The sequence below is a fragment of the Chenopodium quinoa genome, unplaced genomic scaffold (genome assembly GCF_001683475.1).
Source record: "Chenopodium quinoa cultivar QQ74 unplaced genomic scaffold, ASM168347v1, whole genome shotgun sequence".
Classification (NCBI taxonomy): domain Eukaryota; kingdom Viridiplantae; phylum Streptophyta; class Magnoliopsida; order Caryophyllales; family Amaranthaceae; genus Chenopodium; species Chenopodium quinoa.
Window position 1 is genome coordinate 3,547,920 of NW_018742616.1, and position 20,010 is coordinate 3,567,929.

Genomic DNA, 20,010 nt, shown 5'->3' on the forward strand with positions numbered 1-20,010 from the left:
TAGATTTTATTGAGGAAAATCGACAACAACAAGTGATAGAGGATACAGTAAGATATGTTGTTAACACCGATGTACAAGAACAAGAAGTTCATGGTTCACGACATGAAAAAATGTCAAGGTGGATCGTTCCAAGAGATCGTGAAGGAGCACATGATCGGTTAGTTACAGACTACTTTAGTGACCATCCATTATACGGCGATGAAAAGTTTTGACGTAGGTTTCGTATGCGAAAACCTCTATTCATGAAGATAGTGAATACGTTGAGTGCAACTGATAGATTTTTTCAACAACATCCAGATGCCACAATGCGGCTGGGTGCTTCTGGAATTTAAAAATGCAATGCAGCAATGAGAATGTTAGCATATGGTTGCCCAGCTGATCAAATTGATGAGTATCTAAAACTTGGGGCAAGTACGGCAAGAGAATGTCTTATACACTTTGTTGATGGAGTGATTCGTGAATTCTCAACAGAATACCTGCGGAAGCCAAAAGTCGAAGATCTTGTTCGTCTCCTTAAACAAGGGGAAGAAAGGGGTTTTCTTGGCATGATGGGGAGCATCGATTGCATGCATTGGGAGTGGAAAAATTGTCCAGCTGGGTGGAAAGGAATGTATCAAGGAAGATCTAAAAGGGCGACGGTGATCTTAGAAGCTGTTGTTTCTTGGGATTTATGGATTTAGCATGCCTTTTTTGGCACGCCAGGGACGTGCAACGATATAAACGTTCTTCAACGTTCTCCCGTCTTTAACGATATTTTAAATGGTCGAGCTCCACAAGTTAATTTCACTGTGAATGGATATACCTATAACCAAGGATATTATCTCACAGATGGGATTTATCCAAAATGGGCAACATTTATTTCCGCTATTACCTCCCCACAAACCCCTAAACAGAAGTTGTTTACAATCAAACAAGAGAGTATTAGAAAAGATGTTGAGCGTGCTTTTGGTGTGCTACAAGCTCGATTTGCAATAATTAGACATCCGGCTTTGGCATGGAGTGTCGAAATGCTATGGAAAATCGTGATGGCGTGTATTATCATGCACAATATGATTGTAGAAGATGAGCGCGATAATTACATGAATTATTGGGATCCAACGGAATTTTCCACCGAACAACTTGAGAATCTAGCAGGATCATCAAGGAGAAGAGCAACAACTTTCACTGTTACCCCTGGGCGTTATAAAGATCAAAATTTAGCTACAATGATGGCTACACGAGAAAATCTTCGTAATAAACAAATTAATACATTTTTGAAGAATGATTTGCTAGAACATATGTGGGCTAGGTTTGGGAGCACTTTTGTCAACTCACCTTAAAAATAAAACGTATTTATGATTTAGTTTCTCGTTTTTCAATTATCGACTTTTAATGTATTTTTATGTTTCCGAATTTCATGAATTGTCTTTTTACATAATGTATTGCAATGTTCCTTTTTAACTATTTATTATATGTGTGACGACCGTTCTATTTACTAATTATGCATTTTAAATTATCATTAATTGTACATTTTTGTAATATATTAAAATTGTCATTTAATCTAATTATAATAATTTGTCATATTAAATTTGCAAATATCTAATTTAATAGAAGATGGTGGGGCATAAATAGAAAGGAAAGGGATTCATGAATCCCTTTTGTTGTGGGAAAACATAAAGAAAGAGAAAGAGGATGGAGATAGTGGAAAATGATGTGGAAGAAAGAGAAATGATGTGTCAAAAGGAGAGAATGAGAGAAAAGAATTAAGGGGATTCATGAATCCCCACCATTGTGCATGCTCTTATAATCATTGTGAAATTCTTCTAAAGAAATTCTAGAAACTTTTAATTCATTATTCCCGTAAAATATTAGAATTGGGCATCTTAGTAATAACTAATAAGGGACGGAGGGGAAAAACTCCCTTGAAAGAGAGGAAACCCTACCTTGAGAGAAAAGAAGCCCTACCTTGCGAGAAGGGTAATTACTCCCACTGGTTTTTCCGGTGGCTTGCTCTGTGTTTCCGATGGCCGATGATTTAGCGAATAGATATGAGAAACTTAATCTCAACGAGAAGGAGGTAGCAGTAGTAGATGTGAGTGAGGTTGCCTCAACCGAACAAGAAGAAAAACTTTCCTTGATGTTGGTGGGTAGATTGTTAACAGATAGAGGAGTGAATTTCGAGGCTTTCAAGCGTACGATAACTCAATCATGGGCGATGAAGGGGAGGGTTGTAATTCGAAGCATTGGAATTAATCTATATGTATTCCAATTCTTTCATTGGAGGGATAAGGAAAAAGTGATGGACGGAAGACCGTGGTGCTTTGAACAGAATTTACTCTTGCTCAATTCCATTAAAGGGGATGAGCAACCAACGGATGTAATCCTTACTCATTCCCCTTTCTGGGTTCGTTTAGAAAACCTTCCTTTTAATTGTTAATCTAATGAGCATGTGAGAGCAATTGCGTCAACGCTAGGGGAAGTGATGGAGATCGAAGACGAAACCCTAGCAATATGAAAGAATAGGAGAGTGAAGGTGGAATTGGACGTCCGAGAACCTCTGCGCAGGATTCATAGCATAAAAACCAAAGAGGGTAATATCGCTCGTATAAACTTAAAATATGAGCGTCTACCATTCTTTTGCTTCTTGTGCGGGAGAATGGGACATAGTGAGAAGGATTGTATCACTGCACGAAGAGGCTGAAACGAATGGTTTTGGGTGGGGACTATGGCTGAAAGCCTCACCTATGAAGGGGGGGAGAATGGAGGGAGAGGAGATGAAGGAACTCAATTCTGGCAAAAAGCTGAATTTTTTCGTGAAGGAAACGATAGATAGCGGACATAAGGTAGTTAATCCGGTTACAGGGGAGCAGTCTAGTGGAGGGCCACTACATTACCTGACATCAAATGTGGGGGACCAAGATGGAGTTGAGGGTATTGACAAGATGGTGGGGGTAGAGGAGGGAGGAGATGTGGAGCCTCTGGGTAAGGGCTCCATGCTTTCGGAGGTGCAGCAAGGCATGGGGGGTGCACTGAAGTGGAGTGAGATACTAGCAGGGGCTGAACTAAATACGGGGCTAGGGGAAGGAGCTATGGGGAATAAGATTGGTATGGCGGGTTTGTTTAACATGGGCACAGTAGGGGAACAACAAAAAGTAGTGGGTGGGAAGAGAGGTAAGGGGGGGAAATAGTAGGCAAGTAGGCAATGTAAAAAACTCAGGGAGGTCTAAGGGGGAGTGTTGCAATGATAGTGGCAGTGTGATAGGGGGAAAGAGAAAATTAGAGCATGATGCAGAGGGGTGGGTGAGAACTCTGATGGGAAGGAGTATATTGGTAAAAAGGAGAGGAGGCTTATGACTGAGGGCTGTAATACCGAGATATCTATGAAAGTAGCGGAGGTGGGTGTCAACTCACCCCGCGAACAACAATGAAAATTTTAAGTTGGAACTGTCGAGGAGTCGGCGATGCCTCGACAGTTAGTGCTCTCCGGGAAATGTGTTGGAGAGAGTTGCCAAATCTTGTCTTCATTATGGAGACAAATTAAAATTGAAGTCTAGAAGAGTAGAGCGAGTTCGGAGGAAATGTGGATTTACAGAAGGTGTAGAGGTAAGCAGTAGTGGCAGAGCTAGTGGTCTTGCTCTTTGGTGGAGAGATATAATGGTAAATATGATTTCTTTCTCCAGAACCATATAGCGATGGATGTGGTAGGAACTGACAATAACCCTGTGTGGAGGGCAATTGGTGTATATGGGTGGCCGGAGAAGGAACATAAGCACAAAACATGGAGTCTGTTAAAGAATTTGTACAACTCCTGTGAGTATCCAGTGGTCTTTTTTGGCAACTTTAATGAAATTCTAACAGAAGATGAGAAGGTGGGAGGTGTTCCGAGAGCTGAACGGTGTATGGATGGGTTTCGTGAGGCAATGGATAGTATGGGTGTGAGAGACTTGGGATTTAAAGGATGCAAATTTACATGGCAGAGAGGCTTATCGGTCTCAAATCTTGTCAGGGAGAGATTGGATAGAGGCTTGGCTAGTGGAGGTTGGTGTACCCTATTTCCTGGTGCAAGTGTCATCAATTCTCCTATTGATGTAAAACTCTCTGATCATGGCCCTATTGTCATCAAGGTGGATGGTAGTACAGATGGTGGAAGGGATAAGAAGTTATTCAGATTTGAGAAACACTGGCTTTCGAGAACTGAGTGTGAGGGTGTTGTTAAAGACTACTGGAGTAGCGCCTACAATGACCCAATACAAACAAAAATTGCAGGGTGTGCGGCTGCTCTCAGCTCATGGGCTGGTAAGACCTTTGGTGATATTAAGAAGAGAAAGAGGAAGGCGGAGGAAGAGCTCAAAGAAATACAGAAGGGTGTAATGGATGATGTTGGGCTGTCCCGATGCAAACGCCTATCAGAAAAGTTAGCTGAACTTCGTTTGATGGAGGAATCGTACTGGTATAGCAGGGCTCGTGCGTGTGAGCTCCGTGATGGGGACAAAAACACAAACTATTTTCATCACAAGGCTAGCTCTAGAAGAAGAAAAAACATGATTAAGGGGCTTGAAAATGAGGAAGGGGAATGGAAAAGAGGCAAGGAGGAGGTACAGGAGATTATAGTGAAATATTTTTCAAAAATATTCAATACTGAAGGGACCTCAGATGGGGAAGAGGCTTTAAAGGGTTGTCTTGTATGATTACAGAAGAGATGAACCAAACACTTTGCACTGTTCCCACAAGTGAGGAGATATCTAAAGCTCTATTTGAAATGCATCCTAACAAAGCCCCTGGGATCGATGGTATGCACGCTCTCTTTTATCAGAAGTTTTGGCATATTGTTGGCAATGATATCATTAATTTTATTATTGATTGGTGGTATTATGAACTGGATATTTCGGATATTGGAAAGACTTGCATTGTCCTTATACCGAAATGTCATGACCCCCGTAAAATTACAGAATACAGACCAATCAGCCTTTGCAATGTAGTGTATAAAATAATATCTAAAATGTTGGCCAACCGTCTGAAACCTCTGCTAAAAAACATCATATCCCCACAACAGAGTGCTTTTTTCCCTGGAAGACTTATCACCGACAATGCCCTTGTTGCGTTTGAAATTTTTCACTACATGAAAAGGAGGGGTGATGGGAGACATGGGACTATTGCTTTGAAACTTGACATGATGAAGGCGTATGACCGGGTGGAATGGATCTTTCTGGAGAAGGTTATGCAAAGACTTGGTTTTTGTGAATTCTAGGTTCAAAAAATAATGAGATGCCTTTCTTGTTACTCTTTCCAAAGCAAATGGGGAGATTTTTGGGAATATTACTCCTACAAGAGGTCTTCGGCAGGGGGACCCTATATTACCATATTTGTTCCTGTTTGTAGCTGATGCTTTTTCCAGACTCTTATCTCACAGTGCAGACGAAGGCTTAATTCATGGGGTGAAGGTATGTTATGGTGCTCCTCGTATATCTCACTTGTTTTTTGCGGACGATAGCATCCTTTTCTCTAGAGCTAACACAAATGAATGCTCCAAGATTGCAAATATTCTCACTACTTTTGAGTCTGCGTCTGGTCAAAAAATCAATCTCAGTAAGTCGGAGGTGTCTTTCAGCAAGAATGTGAGGCTGGATAAGAGGAAAGATATTTGTGAGTTACTTGGTGTTGGGGAGGTGGAAAAACATGAGAAATATTTGGGTATACCTACCATTATCGGCAAATCAAAGAAGATTATCTTTGCAAGTCTAAAGAGTAGGATTTGGAAGAAGTTACAGGGTTGGAAGGAAAAACTCATGTCAAAAGCAGGAAAGGAGATTCTCCTAAAATCTGTAGTGCAGGCCATCCCGACATACTTAATGGGTGTGTTCAAATTGCCAGACAGACTGCTAGAGGATATTCACTCAATGATGGCTCGGTTTTGGTGGGGTAATGGTGGTGACGGCAAAATGCACTGGAAATCATGGGAGTACTTGTGCCGTCCAAAATCCCGGGGTGGAATGGGTTTTCGAGATTTAAGAGTATTTAATCAAGCCCTGTCAGCGAAATAGGGGTGGCGACTCATACATGACAGGGATACTCTATTATACAAGGTTCTCAAAGCTAAGTATTTCAAGTCCTCTGACTTTACCCAGGCTAGGAGGGGGTTTGATCCGAGTTATACTTGGAGAAGCATTTGGGGAGCAAAATCCCTTCTGTTGGAAGGATTAATATGGAGGGTGGGTAATGGGTTGGATATTAATGTTTGGAGAGACAAATGGCTGCCCAGGGAGAAAGGTAACGAAATACCCATTCCCCCTGCTAATGGACTACATGATCTCGATCTCAGAGTGAGTGACATCATTGATCATCAAACTGGGCAGTGGGATGTTAGAGAGGTGGGGCTGCACCTTACAGCTACGGATATTGCTGATATAATGACTATCCCCCTTCTTCCGTCACCTAGTCCTGATATCCCAGTGTGGAACTTCACAAAGACCAGAGTGTTTTCTGTAAAATCTGCATACTGGCTCGGTATGGATAGCCCATCTAGCACTGAGATCTTGCATAATGAGGACTATTGGAAGCCCATTTGGTTGGTGGAAGGCCCCCCGAAGCTTAGACACTTTTTATGGAGAGCGAGTCACAGGGCCCTTGCAGTGGAAAAAGAACTTCATAGGCGTCACATGAGAGACACCGGGTCATGTCACAGATGCAATGTGGATGAGGAATCAATTGTTCAAGCTATATTCCAATGTCCTACATCCTGTAAAGTATGGGAGGAAAGTCCATTCAGAGACCATGTAGAAGCCATTGATGAAGATGATTTCTGCTCTTTACTGTCTCAATGGGTTCAGAACTTCTCCAGGGAGCAATTCAGTAGGTTCGCTACCATTATGTGGGCAATGTGGCTGTGTAGGAACAAAATGATTTTTGAGGACTCAACTCAAAACCCTCATGATGTTGCAATTGGGCTGTTGAAATTTGTTGCTGAGCACAACAGCTACACAGCCAAGGTATGTAGCAGGCCGAGCAATAGAAGCTTCTGCTCTACTTCCTCCTGGACGAAGCCGAGTGAAGGGATGGTCAAAATAAATGTTGATGCAGCCACCTTTAATGGAGATGGTATTGGGATTGGTGTGGTAGCAAGAGATTCACAGGGAGGTATATTGTTCACGGCTGCAAAGAGACAAACGGGCTGCTGGGATCCCGGTATTGCTGAAGCTACAACGGTGTTATATGGGATTCAATTGGCCATCCAGAATGGGTATGCGAAGGTATGGATTGAGAGTGATGCAGCTAATATTGTGCAGAAGCTCAACGTCCATGTTCAGGAGCTGTCGTACTTGTATTTATTTATTGAAAGGATCTTACTGTTAGTTCCGAATTTTAGCTACTTTAAATGTAGTCATGTGAGGAGGAGTGGTAACACCGTGGCTCATCTGTTAGTCAGGTCGTGTACCCGTGATGTACCTGAACAATGTTATTTTGAGTCTTTTCCGGAAGGTGTTCTTCGTCTTGCGGAATTGGACATTATTTAATATATCCTCATCTCCCTTTCAAAAAAAAAAAAAAAAAAAAAAAAAAAAAAGAAAAAAATAAAATGCATGCATTGCAAAAATAAATTAAAAAAAAAATCCTTATCCCCCATCTTAGGAAAAAGAAGACCCGCTGGTTTCTTGGTTTGAAAGATAGCCTTCTTCTTTATATGCTAGTTTCCTCCCTTACTTCCTGCATTACTACTACTAGATCTTCCCTCTCTTTGCATTCCTGCTATCACATTTCCCGGAATTCAACGCCGTCGCTATTTCAGCCGTCAGGTCTCATCTTCTCCTCTTCTCTCTCTTTTTTTCCTCTTCTGATTTGTGACTGCCACTGTTTCCAGCGGTCGCCATTCCGTCGGAGGTGGCGGTGATGATGATATCTCAACTGTTCTTCTGATTTTGCAAATTACTACATATATTTCAATATATTTACTTACTAATTTGTAGTTAAGTGATATTTATTTTTAAGATTACATTATGATTTTCAGATCTAATTTGATGTTTGATTGTACTTCCCATTTGTAATCTGCATGATCTAGTTCATCTACAGTGTTATTTTGATAATGTTATAATATTTCGGACTTGAAATTTAAGTTAATTCGTTACTTTGTTATCATTGATTACCAATTTTTGAACTCTGATCTTCAATTTTGAATTGGAAATTGTGTGTGAGAATGAGATAATAATACGATTACGACTGGCAAACTTATGACAGGTGAAGTTATTGCTCAAAAATGGCTGCTAAGCCCTCAATAATCGCGCTGTTTGACGTCGATGGGACACTTACTGCTCCTAGAAAGGTGGTGTTTCTTTTCCCTCAATTCTTATAATTGGAAACTATGGATTTATTGTTTTTTATTATTGTAATGAATATTTCTCTTTGCTGAATTTTGGATGTTAGTATGAATTAATTCATCAGTTTTAAATGTTTTTGCGTGCAGATCTCCATCTCAAAATATTACTATGTTGTTTTAGAAAAGGAACTTTGAAGTGTGATTTGCAATACTCAATTATTTTATGAAAACATTCCCTAATTTCGCATTTTCATTGGCAGGAGGTAACGCCTGAAATGTTGGAATTCATGAAAGAATTGCGAAAGGTACATTCTTGAAGTTTGGGTACTCCATAGTTGCACAGCTCCACTGCCTTATCAAATTTAATTTTAGAAGTGTTTGATGTTAATGAAAGTCAAATTTTGCACTGTGTTTTGAAATTAAATGTTCTATTTGTTTCTCATCTCATTCAAATCCAATATGCACAATATATGCTGATTAGATTTTATGTCGAGCAGCTAATATTGATGCAGCTATTCTAATGAAAAATTAAGAAAAGTTAAAGGGATAGTAACTTCTCCCTCTGTTGTAGACTTCATCTATCTCAGATTAATTTGAACACCTCTTACTTGGGAAAATAATGGGAAGAAAAGAAGGCCCTGTAGGCGATGTTAAATTGTGTATACATGATTAATATTTAGCAGTAGAAAAAGTTGGGGAAAATTTTCATCTAGTATAACCCATGACTTACTACAGGTTGTTCCTGTTGGTGTTGTTGGAGGATCGGACTTAATTAAGATATCTGAGCAACTTGGAAAGACAGGTCAGCTTATCAACACATTATTTTCTGCACTCTTTCTGTCATCTTTTATCGTTTTTCTGCAGACAGAATAGTAAATTCTGAATTCTTTTTGTCACCAAACGTTGTATTGGGTTTTATATATATTGAATTTGGTATCAGTTCTCCCTATTACTTATAAATTTCTATCCTTATCTTGAAATAAAGTTAGTTTTGGATGATCAAATAGAATAGGAAATTTTTGCTTTGACCTTACTTCTTATACAACTTCATTATCTTTGTTTTGTTTGACTATGATTATGTTTGTACAGTAATTAATGACTATGATTATGTTTTCGCGGAGAATGGACTTGTGGCTTATAAAGATGGTGCAGAGATTGGCATCATGGTAATCATCTAAACCTCGTGTATAATAGTATATATACTGAATCTGCTATAGCATTGGATCATATCAGTTCACTTAGCATCTTTATCTGGAACAAAAAAGTTTTCATGTTGGAATCTGAAGTTTTTTTAAAGCTTGGTTAGTTTGTTCCTGGTCTTTTAGTTGTTTGCCTCATTTAGCTTCTATTCCAATCAAATGTTGGAGACAATGGATCAGTCTAACTTTCATGTAATTTCTTTGTTTTTTGAGTAACTACTACAGTTTGGTTGCCTGAGCTGCAGAAGAAGTCAGTTTGTATGAACTTATTATGTTGAGAAAAATATATTTGTTCTTTAATTTCAAAATGACAAACTTCGCATTTATGATCATTAATCAAATAATGGAAAATGATTAGTAAAACAGGTGATTGCATATTGTTGATATATACAAATACTTTTCTATTTACCAGACAATCATAAGCTTCCTATTATATGCATATGTTATGAATTGTTTATATATGGTTTTCTATAAAAGGAAGCTTGGTAATTGGTATACAAGAGAGATGCCAAGTGTTGAAGTGCTCTGCTTTTTATTTATGTGTTAGGTATCATGTCTGTCTGTAGATGAAATAGTCATATTGATAAGGTTTCTTTTTAGAGTAGAATAGTGTTGAAGATTACAAGATTACATACTTCCCATGTCTAATGAGCGTGTGATGATGTTGCAGAGCTTGAAGAAACTTCTCGGAGAAGAAAATATCAAGGTAAGAGTAGATGAATTGAAGAGTTGATGAACTTCATATAAATAGGAATAGAGGATGTTATACTTGAGGTCTTGAGTGAGGTCATATCAGGATCCTGGTTGAACAAGATCAAATCATGAATGCTTGCTGATGGGGATTGTCTAAGAGGAACACCATGATATCATTAATTTGGATAATAATTGTATCAGGGTTGCTTGATGGATAATTGGCAGCTTTAGGTATGGCTTAGTGTTAGAAAGTCCTGAGAGTTAAAGTGTTGGACATGTCTGAACCGGTCAGCCCTACTGTGGATTATTGTTATGTGTATCATTTTTCTGTATAGTGTAGTTGAGTTTACAGTATGTTGTTTCAGGAGTTCATCAATTTTACGCTGAAGTACATTGCAGACTTGGATATTCCTATAAAAAGGTATCTGTGGATGTGTATGAATCTTCAAATATATTTCTTTTTACTATTGCAAGAGCATTACTTATTATTTTTGCCTATCAATATTTTCAGGGGAACATTTATAGAGTTTCGAAATGGGATGATTAATGTTTCACCTATTGGGAGAAATTGTAGCCAAGAAGAAAGAGATGAGTTTGAAAAGTATGACAAGGTAGTACCTTGGTTTTCCTGCGCATATATTCTCTTAGATAGATAAGATTATTTAGCTTTTCAATGATCATCTTTAAGGATTATTTAACATCTTGTACAGGTCCAAAAAATACGTGCAACAATGGTTTCTGTATTGCGCGAGAAATTTGGTCAATTAAATCTGACATTTTCAATAGGAGGGCAGATAAGCTTTGATGTAAGTGATTCTCAATCTTTTTAGAAGCTGTTTAAATTACCAATGAATAAATATTCTCATCTAGGTCTTGCATATTATAGGTTTTTCCTCGAGGTTGGGATAAGACCTATAGTCTGCGTTACCTTGAGGACTTCAGTGAGATTCACTTTTTTGGTGACAAAACTTTTGAGGTGAGGTGTATACTTAATTTTTATTAGTTTTATTGATCTCAAATGCCTCTATTCTCTGTCAATTGTGTTGTATATCAGTCTACTCTTGTCTCACTTTTTGTTCCTTCACTTGCTTCATAGCAATAGTGTTGAGTTTTTGCTTTCAGCATGTCATATGGGTACATTGTGTGTTGTAGACTGGTAATTTAGACAAATTCAGAAAAAATTGCTGTCAGGCAATTTCAGGTTATAGATAAAAGGGCCACCCAAGTTCAATTTAGAACTAAATGAAGTTCATGTAAATTTAATTAAGCTCAATAAAGTTTAGAAAAGCAAAAATCAGGTGAATAGAAGAGTATTGGGACTTGGGAGTAAGTGTTGGATTGTTGGTTAGATAATAAAGAGATTTAAACACAAGTGTGTTGAATACTTTGATATGGATTTTTCTCTCTATGTACAAATGTGGTACTTCGTTATTATGAGGTTTTAGCCTCCTTTCTAATAAGTGAGGAGAATACGCTAAGCAGCCTACTTTGTTATACACAATTTGTCCTCATATGTTAAATATACATATCTTGACTTTAGGTAAACCCTATAAAATAATTACCTATCAAACCCTAATGTTCTAGATAAATCCTTAGATGTAACTACACTTACATCATGCATTATCAATCTTTTCTAGGCAATCTTTAAATATCCTCGACAATTCATCCTAGATTATTCTTCTAAATGCTTTTCCTGAAACTTTTAATAACTCATTTTCTGTATGCAGAAACCTGAAATGAGACTGTTCCACCAATGCCACCAAACAATTCTCTCTATAACCCCATAATTTAATTATCCATGCTTAGCAATCATGTGTGGTATCCTCAAAAGTGAATTCCTATCGGGGAAATGCTTCTCTAGAGGCAAGAATAGTGCCCCATTGTCAAGGAGTTAAGTCAGTTGGCCTATGATTTAGGAATAATGTCATGACTCATGACTAATATGAGTATATTTTATGCGTTTATAAGATAAACTTTTTGGACTGGTGTGTCTTGCTAAAATCACTGAGGAGATAGGCTTCGTAACTTTCAGAAAATCACAAGTTGGTACTACCTTTTCTGAAGTATCAAATTTGTTCAAATACTCCAATATATGTTAAGTTAAACACCCAACTAGATAACTATGTTGGCTATTGTGCTTGCTGTATGTTTTTGGTTCAAGTACTTAGATTATCGGTTCCTTTTTTTATTATTATATGACCTATTAATGTTGCAATTTAAAGTAAGTGTACATCTTGGCAGCATCTAACTTCCAGAATTCGAAAGATTATGAGACGTATGAACGGATAACATTGTTCTGTTTCATTTTAAGAGTAGTTGCATCAGTAGTCCACTGTTGACACCACAATAATGTGTATCGCAATCTGTGTTTTTCTATAACTAGGTTCTGGCTTCCTTTTTGCAGGGTGGAAATGATCATGAAATCTTTGCATCTGAGAGGACCATAGGTCATACAGGTGAGCTAATTCTATTGATTTTATATATAAATGATCTTCATGGTCTGAGGTCCATCTCTTCATGCAACGCTATTGGTCTTTGAAACACATTGTTTTTGCTGATTACTCGGTATCATCCTTGAAACACATTGTTTCTGCCGATTACTCCCTCCATCCCTTAGAGTTTGCCTCATTTTACTTTTTAGGCTGTCCCTAAAACATTGCCACATGCTTTAAATGTTCATGAGTAACCACAACTTTACTCACACACACATTATTGTTAGTCCCACCACTTTTTTCTCTCATCATGTACACCCTACCAAATCTTAACGAAGTAAGTATTATAAAAAATGGCTTTGGCACAAACAATTGGGGACAGAGGGAGTGCGAACGTGTTTAAGTGAACACAATGCGCTTTATGACATTTTGCATAGGTTTCTTGTGTTTGAGTAGTACTAAAATCAGTTGTTTTACAATTCTCAGTTACCAGTCCTGAGGATACAAGGAAGCAGTGTACAGAGATCTTCCTCACCAAGAGAGAATGAGACATCTGCAGACTACATCATATGCTGACACTTAAGTTTTTTCTAGAAAATGGACTACAAACCTATATACTGAACATTAAACAAGCGAAAAACTCATACCCGCAAAATGCTGCGAATCATCATATACCTGTATTATTTGTATAACGTTGTAGGAAGAGAACTTTTATTTTTCCTGGTGAATGCCGTCAAGGGATTTATGCAATCCTTGCCATTTACTGCATTGTATTTTTTTGTTTTTCTTTTTTGTGACATTGGTCTACTTCATTGTACGGAGCACTTCAAAGACAAATGCTTGGTGTAATAGGGAATAAATTTACGTTTTTGCTCTTACTGAGGAACGCAAGAGAGAAAATGTACTTTTTTGAAGTGTGAGATGAGAGCATGAGAGTGCCTGGAAGGGTAATGACTAAGTAGGTTAGGTTAATGCTACTAAGGAGCAGGTCAGACTGTAAACATTTCTAAAATTGTTAAGATTTGTAGCTAAAAGCATGTTTAGTATAGCATATTTGAGTGGTGGAAATGAAATCAGTCAACCATTTCCATTACCTATTGCTTGGTATGAGAGGCGTGATAATACACTCCATTTTCTAGGGGTAACTATCACCGGGTAATTCTCATCCTTGCACAACATATATTGTCTATATATTTGATAAAGTATACTCTATGTTAAAATATTATCATTCCAAACACTACTAACCTAGTATTAAATATGGTAATTTGGTAAGCAAAGTGCTGCCTTATGAATAACCTTATGTTGTTATGTATTGGCACTAACATTAAGTACTGGTAATTGATGTAAAATTGATATACGAGTAATATTTCAAACTTTGTGATGTAAAATTGATATACGAGTAATATTTCAAACTTTGTGACTTTAGATAGCCAGTAGCACGATAGTTACCACCAGGGCTGACACAAAGGGTAGGCAGGGATTGCCTAGGGCCCAGGTCAAGGAAGAGACCCAAAAAAAGTGATTAAATCTAAAAAATGGAAGTAAAGGGGCTCTTGTTTACAGTTTTTTTAGGGACCATAAAATATCAGGATCGAGGCCGGTCACTAAAGATTAAAAAATACAAAACCACATCTTTTCCCACCACCACTAGCAACAATAAGTCTATGCTTCTCCGACTTTCTCCTATTGACATGTCATATTTCCCATTGTTTTTTATAAATTCAATAAGTGTTATGCAACTTCCTTGCTAAAGATGAATATTGAATGATGTTTCGGTAAAAACAATGGGACCTTCAGCAGGTCCTTCGGATGCGTGGAGACGAAGCCCAATTCGAGTGATGACCGAATTAGGGATTTCCTGCACAGCTAAACAAACGTAAACTGGCCTCGGGGGTTGTGCCGAGGAAGGCCCCTCCGATGCCAAAGTCAGTACGAGTGTAAAAAAGAAAGAGAGTTGCTATGCAAGAGTGTTTGTTGCTTGAGGCAATATGAGTGAATGAATGTGAGTTTGCATAAGTGTGAGCTTTTATACCTTGCTCCAATTGAATGGAGTGGGCTTGAGGAGCCATATGGGCTGCCATTTGACTGGGCTTCGTTGACTTGACTTGGCACATGGGCTTGAGGGTTGAACCTTACCTTTTGGGCTTTGGTTTGTTTTCATTTATGGACTGGGCCCAAATATAAGTTATTTGGACCCCAAACAACTTGCCCCCCAGACCCGATTCGTGAGGATAACGGGTCGGGTTTTCGGCTGCTGAGAGATTTGTAGGGAAGTAAATGAAAACAAATTTTGAACTGTGTTTGAAGAATTTGTACGATTTATAACCGTTAATTACACTTAACTAACCTTAACGACAGTTAATTAAGGGTAATGGGGAAGTTAAAAGAATTTAGTGGATAATTAAAATTTTGGCGGCTGCAATTAATGAACGGAATTTGAATAGCCAAGAATTGGAGGGGGTGAGTGGGAAGTTTAAGAAGTATTTAATCCTAGAAGGATTGCTTCCGGAATTCACTTAAGCAAATCCACTCGCAAAACCCACACTCGATCAACTCCCAAGCTTTCCCAAAACACGCGCAAAATCTCATTTCCTTTTTCGCAAAATCCGAACTTTCCGAAGCTTTTCAGTGGAATACGTTGCTCCGAGTCCATAGATCGGCGCATTCCGAGTTTAGTTAAGGCAATTTTCTCTGAATTTCATTCGGTTTTCCTCGTTTTCTAAGCTTTTCCCCTTTTTTCGCTTCTCTTTCGTCGTTGTCGATTTCGAAATGGCCGGCAACCCTGAAAACAGGCCGGTGGAATCTGAGGTAAGTGCTTCAGAGGGAGAAGCGTCGCAGTTAGTTTTGAGGCGTAATCGCCCCTTGGCGATGATGCCATTCTTGAGTGGGTGGAACCCTAATGTCGGAACTAGGGCCGCCACTACTTCGAGTGGCGAAGGAGTGAGGGCGGTGCCTTTGAATAGTGCCCCTCCTGCCGAGACAGCCGAAGCTAGTACCTCCGGCCGAAGGGTAATCTTGGGGCCCAGGCCTCTGACTCCCGAAGAACGGGAGTGGACCGAAGAATCCGAGAATACTGGTTTGATCTGACTGCACCGTATTCTTGGTGGCTGGAAAATGATGCTCGGTACCGATTTGCCGAGCAACTTGAGGTTTACTACGGCATAATGGAATCAGATGGCTACTGGTGCCGAATGCCCACATCTACGGACAGGATCTATCGAGCCCCTCCTGGTTATATTGGGGTTTATGTTCGGCAGCTGCAGTATGGGTTGAGATTCCCAGTTCACCCATTTGTCGTGGAGATCTTAAATGGGTATAACATCTCATTGGCTCAGCTAACCCCCGTGAGTTTCCGAAGGGTCATGACCTATCTGTGGGTCTGTCTTTTTTTCGAGTTTGAGCCGAGCGTTCATTGCTTTCGGTGTATGCATCGGCTAACGCCGAACACCCAGTTGAACAAATGGCATGGTACTGGTTGGTGGCAGATAGAAGACGAAAAGGGGTATCTTTCCACCTATCCAAACGACACCTCGGACAAACACTGGCAAGGTCAACGGATCTGGGTGCGCTCCTTCAGATGAGGGCCACCCTAACTATTTTGGGGGGCCTCGTTATACGAGTAAGCTTGAACCCTCCATGCCCAGTATCGGCCCTGATAACTTCACAGAAGTTGATCGCCAACAGATGGAGTTTTTTGGCCGAAAGACTGTTTCGGGCGTTACTGGCCGGATGACTGTCGTACCGGCTGTCTGGTTGCCTTGTTGTCACTACATCTTTCAAGAGAAGATGTTAGTTGTTGTCGGCCTCAGCCGAAGATACCAAGGTGGTTTGTGATTTGGCTGGGGCCGAAACTTTCAATTTTGTTTTTCTAAGTTATTCAACTTTGACGTTTCTAGCCGAGCTAATATTTTGTCTTTATGATGTTTTCAGAGGTCTGCGAAGAGAACTCAGGAATCAATTACGACGTTCTCGGGATCAGCTAGACGAGGGAGCCAATCACCAACACTCCCGCAATCACCGCGGTCAAAGATCGACCCCTTGCGCTGCAGTCGAGAAAGCTAGAAGTGGTCAGCGCTTTTGAATACTTGGCGCAGAAGCCCTGGCACAAGAAGCTTGACCCCTTCTTTCTTCATTCAGCCGAAGAAGAGGTTGTCGCTGCTGCTGCTGTCCCTCGAGGCGGTATTGAACCTCCAGCTTCTACTTCCGAGCCAAAGAGGGAAGACAAAGAAGACTCGGACTCCGAGGACTTGCTCCGACCCTTGGTAAGTCTCTTTCCTGCTTTAGTTTGCTTGAATTTGTCTAAGTATAGAGCTTCGGCAGTTAGGTTCTTCAGCTTTGTGAAAAATTCTCTAAGTGTATGACTCCTTCTCAAGCATGCATGTTACACGTGACTTTCTTAACTTAGTCTTCGGATGCATGTTGTTTTCTACTTTGTTCAGCTTGTTAGGACTTGAACAATTTGTAGATTTTCCGCGATTCTTTGTTGTGCTTTGCTTGATTTGCGCAATTTTGCTAAGTATAAGGCTTCGGTTGTGAGACCTGTGCGTATACTTCATGTGTGTTTTTTTACTTACACATGTATCTGCCCCTCCCCCCCCCCCCCTTTATCTGCTTTGTTGCAGTCTGACGAGGAAGAGATAAAGGAGAGTGATCCAGCTGAAGAGACCATGGCTGGTGGCAAGAGGAGGATACTTGTCCGTCCAGGACAGTTTAAGGCGCCAGAGCCACCTGCCAAAAAGCCTCGGCACGAAGAGGTCCGAGAAGAAGAAGCGAGGGAAGTCACCTCCCCATCTCGAGAGGTACTTGTCGAAGTTGTTGAGCTGAAGATCCCTCCTTCATCTCCTCCTCGTGACTCTGGGATGTTCGCAGAGAATATTCGGCAAGAGGTGGATAAGCTGAATTTCCACGCCGAGGATGCTGCGACTATTGAGGGTGAACCGCAGATGGCAGAAACTGAAGAGCCAAAAAATGAAGAAGTGCCTTCCATCTCTGCTGCGGATTCATTCAAGACGTTCTAGTCTTCGGATATGGGCTTCGGTTCAGCGCCCCAGGTCCCCACTCCAGAACATGCTCGGGCCCTGTTCAAGTCCAAGCGTGATTCAACCAGTGCTTATTTCGGCAATCTGGCCAATTTATCAGCGCTGGATAAGGCTAGGGCTTGGATGGTGGGCGCTGCTGCCAGGGATGCCGAGCCTCTTGATAAGGTGTCGAACCCTTTTTTAGAGAACCAGAGGCTACTCATGCAGGTGAGTTTCAACACAAAATTTTCTCTAGATTTCTCTCTCTTTATATATTATTATTTTTTTTGAGAAAAATTTTCTAAGTGTTGGGCCTCGGCTAATCTTCGATTTTGCCGATTGGTTGATTTTTTGCAGGTTGTTCATAATCATTTCCTAGCTGCGGAAATGAATGATGAGTTGCAATCTAAAGCCGACAAGGTCGAAGAAGCTGAAAGTCTGGCTCCGCTAGCCGAGCTGAAGCAAGTGAGGGCTGAAGAGGAGGTATCGGCTTTAAAATCCGAAATGGGAAACATGAGCGCCAACTTCCTCTCCTTTTGCCGGAGTCTGGAGCGGACTGTCTTTCCATGGATAGACGAGCGTCAGTCTCTGATGAAGGAATACGGGGCCGAGACCATTGCTGAGTTCAAGGCTCGTATTGAGGAGAGGGTGAAGGAAGAGACTGAATCTCGGCGGCTCCTAATTTCGGATCATGAAAGCCAGGTTGGTCTTATCCGTACAGAACCTAAGGATAAGCAGGCTGAGTTGGAGGTCGAAGTCCAAAAGTTGAAGGATGCGCTGGAAGCTGAAAAAAAGGTGTCCTCCAAAGCCACATCTGACCTTGCAGCTGCTCAGGAACTGTTGAAAACCAGGATTTACACTGAGGCAGAGTATGTTGAAGGATATGAGAATGGCTGGAAGGTTGCTCAGCGATTGGCCTTCCATCTTGAGCCTAAAATTAATTGGGATCAGGCTGAAGCCTGGTCCATGGATCCAGAAGATGCTCATATGCATGAGGCCAGTCCAGCCGAGGTAGCATTCCTGGCTCGGCAAGCTGAGGATGAGGAAAGAGAGGAAGAAGCTGCGAAAGAGCTGAATGCCGCCCATCCTGCTTCCTCTTCAGCCGATGTTGAGGCTTAGGCTGCCCCGAACGACGTTCCCAAGAATGCTGAAGCATAGGAATTCGGGCAGTCGTCTACTGAATCATGCGGATCAACGTGCGCTTAACTTGTAAACGCCGCATCAGCTTTTGCCTGTTCTCTTTTTATTTCAGCCTGCCTATGTACAAACTATTTTAACTGTTTTTGTGTACTTTCGGCAGCTGTGTTTTCCGCTATGTGGGTGGCTGCCGACTTTGAATTTTTCTGTTCCGAATTTGAACTTTTCTCCATGCTTATGTTTATCAAAACTGCAACTTAATGCTTTATTCGAATGATGAAATAGAATTTCAGCTATCTCTCCTTGTTTTGCCTGCTTGAGTAGCTTTGAACTTAGTTGCTTTTTCCAGAATTTCTTCAAAATTTGGCTAAGTACAAAGCTTCGGCATGGAAATATTTAGCTGAGAATTTTTCTTATTCCTTTATGCCTTGCCCATTTTGCTCGGATTTTTCTTGAAATTTCCCAAGTATTGAGCTTCGGCTTGGAGCTTGATATGTGAGTACCTCTTGCCCCCCCCCCTAGAACTTTGAAGATAAGGTCTTCAGAGTTCTGAGTTTATTGCTTTCATTCTTTCAGCGTAGCCGAAGGTTTGGACTTAGCAACATTTTTGCAACTTAATAGTTTGAACACTTATGTTTGTTTCTTATGTTCTGCCTGGTTTTAATTCATCCGAGGGAACGACTATCTGGGACACAGTGCCAGGACAATGATCATCCTAAGTGCAAGGCATCATTATGCAATACTTCGGAAGTGTAATCATCACCCGGAATTGATTTGCCGAAGCACAGGGCATCATTATGCAATGCTTCGGGCCTTTTATCAATTCCTATTTTTGGCTATGTCTTTGACGAGCCTATGACCTATTTGCCGAGAGTAACAAATCCGCCCAAGGTACAGTGCATCATTATGCAATACCTCAAGGTTCTATTTGTTACCCGCATATCGGCAGGTTCTTCGGTTTGCCGAAGTACCGTGCATCACTATGCAATACTTCGGACAGCGCCGGGTGTAAACCTTGAATTTTTCAAAAACGACGAAGACAGAAATAATGAAGACATAATGAAATTGTGACTAATTGTGGCTCAAAGGCCTTTCATTGATTGAAGAAAATGCACTTACATAGATTGTTCTCCCACAACGGGTTTTACACATGATATCTCTTAAGTACATCAGCATTCCAGTGGTTTTTCAGCTCAGTTCCATCTAATTGCCGAAGTCGATAAGTTCCTGGTTGGAGCTCATCG

General features: G+C 40.4%; 2 protein-coding genes across 2 annotated transcripts; both read left to right on the plus strand.

The window, feature by feature from the left end:
- The first annotated feature begins 347 nt into the window (after positions 1 to 347).
- Positions 348 to 1,319, plus strand: LOC110721369. Its single transcript, XM_021900505.1, has 2 exons — positions 348 to 638; positions 681 to 1,319. Exons 1-2 carry the CDS (start codon positions 348 to 350, stop codon positions 1,317 to 1,319), a joined length of 930 nt encoding a protein of 309 aa, XP_021756197.1.
- A 6,229-nt stretch (positions 1,320 to 7,548) lies between these two features.
- LOC110721662 (phosphomannomutase-like) lies at positions 7,549 to 13,502 on the plus strand. The gene is made up of 12 exons (XM_021900860.1): positions 7,549 to 7,769; positions 8,209 to 8,293; positions 8,548 to 8,592; positions 9,023 to 9,089; positions 9,377 to 9,453; positions 10,157 to 10,192; positions 10,545 to 10,600; positions 10,691 to 10,790; positions 10,890 to 10,985; positions 11,066 to 11,155; positions 12,584 to 12,635; positions 13,098 to 13,502. The coding sequence occupies exons 2-12, from the start codon at positions 8,228 to 8,230 to the stop codon at positions 13,157 to 13,159; spliced, it is 747 nt and encodes a 248-aa protein (XP_021756552.1). The 5' UTR covers positions 7,549 to 7,769; positions 8,209 to 8,227; the 3' UTR covers positions 13,160 to 13,502.
- The last annotated feature ends 6,508 nt before the right edge of the window (positions 13,503 to 20,010 follow it).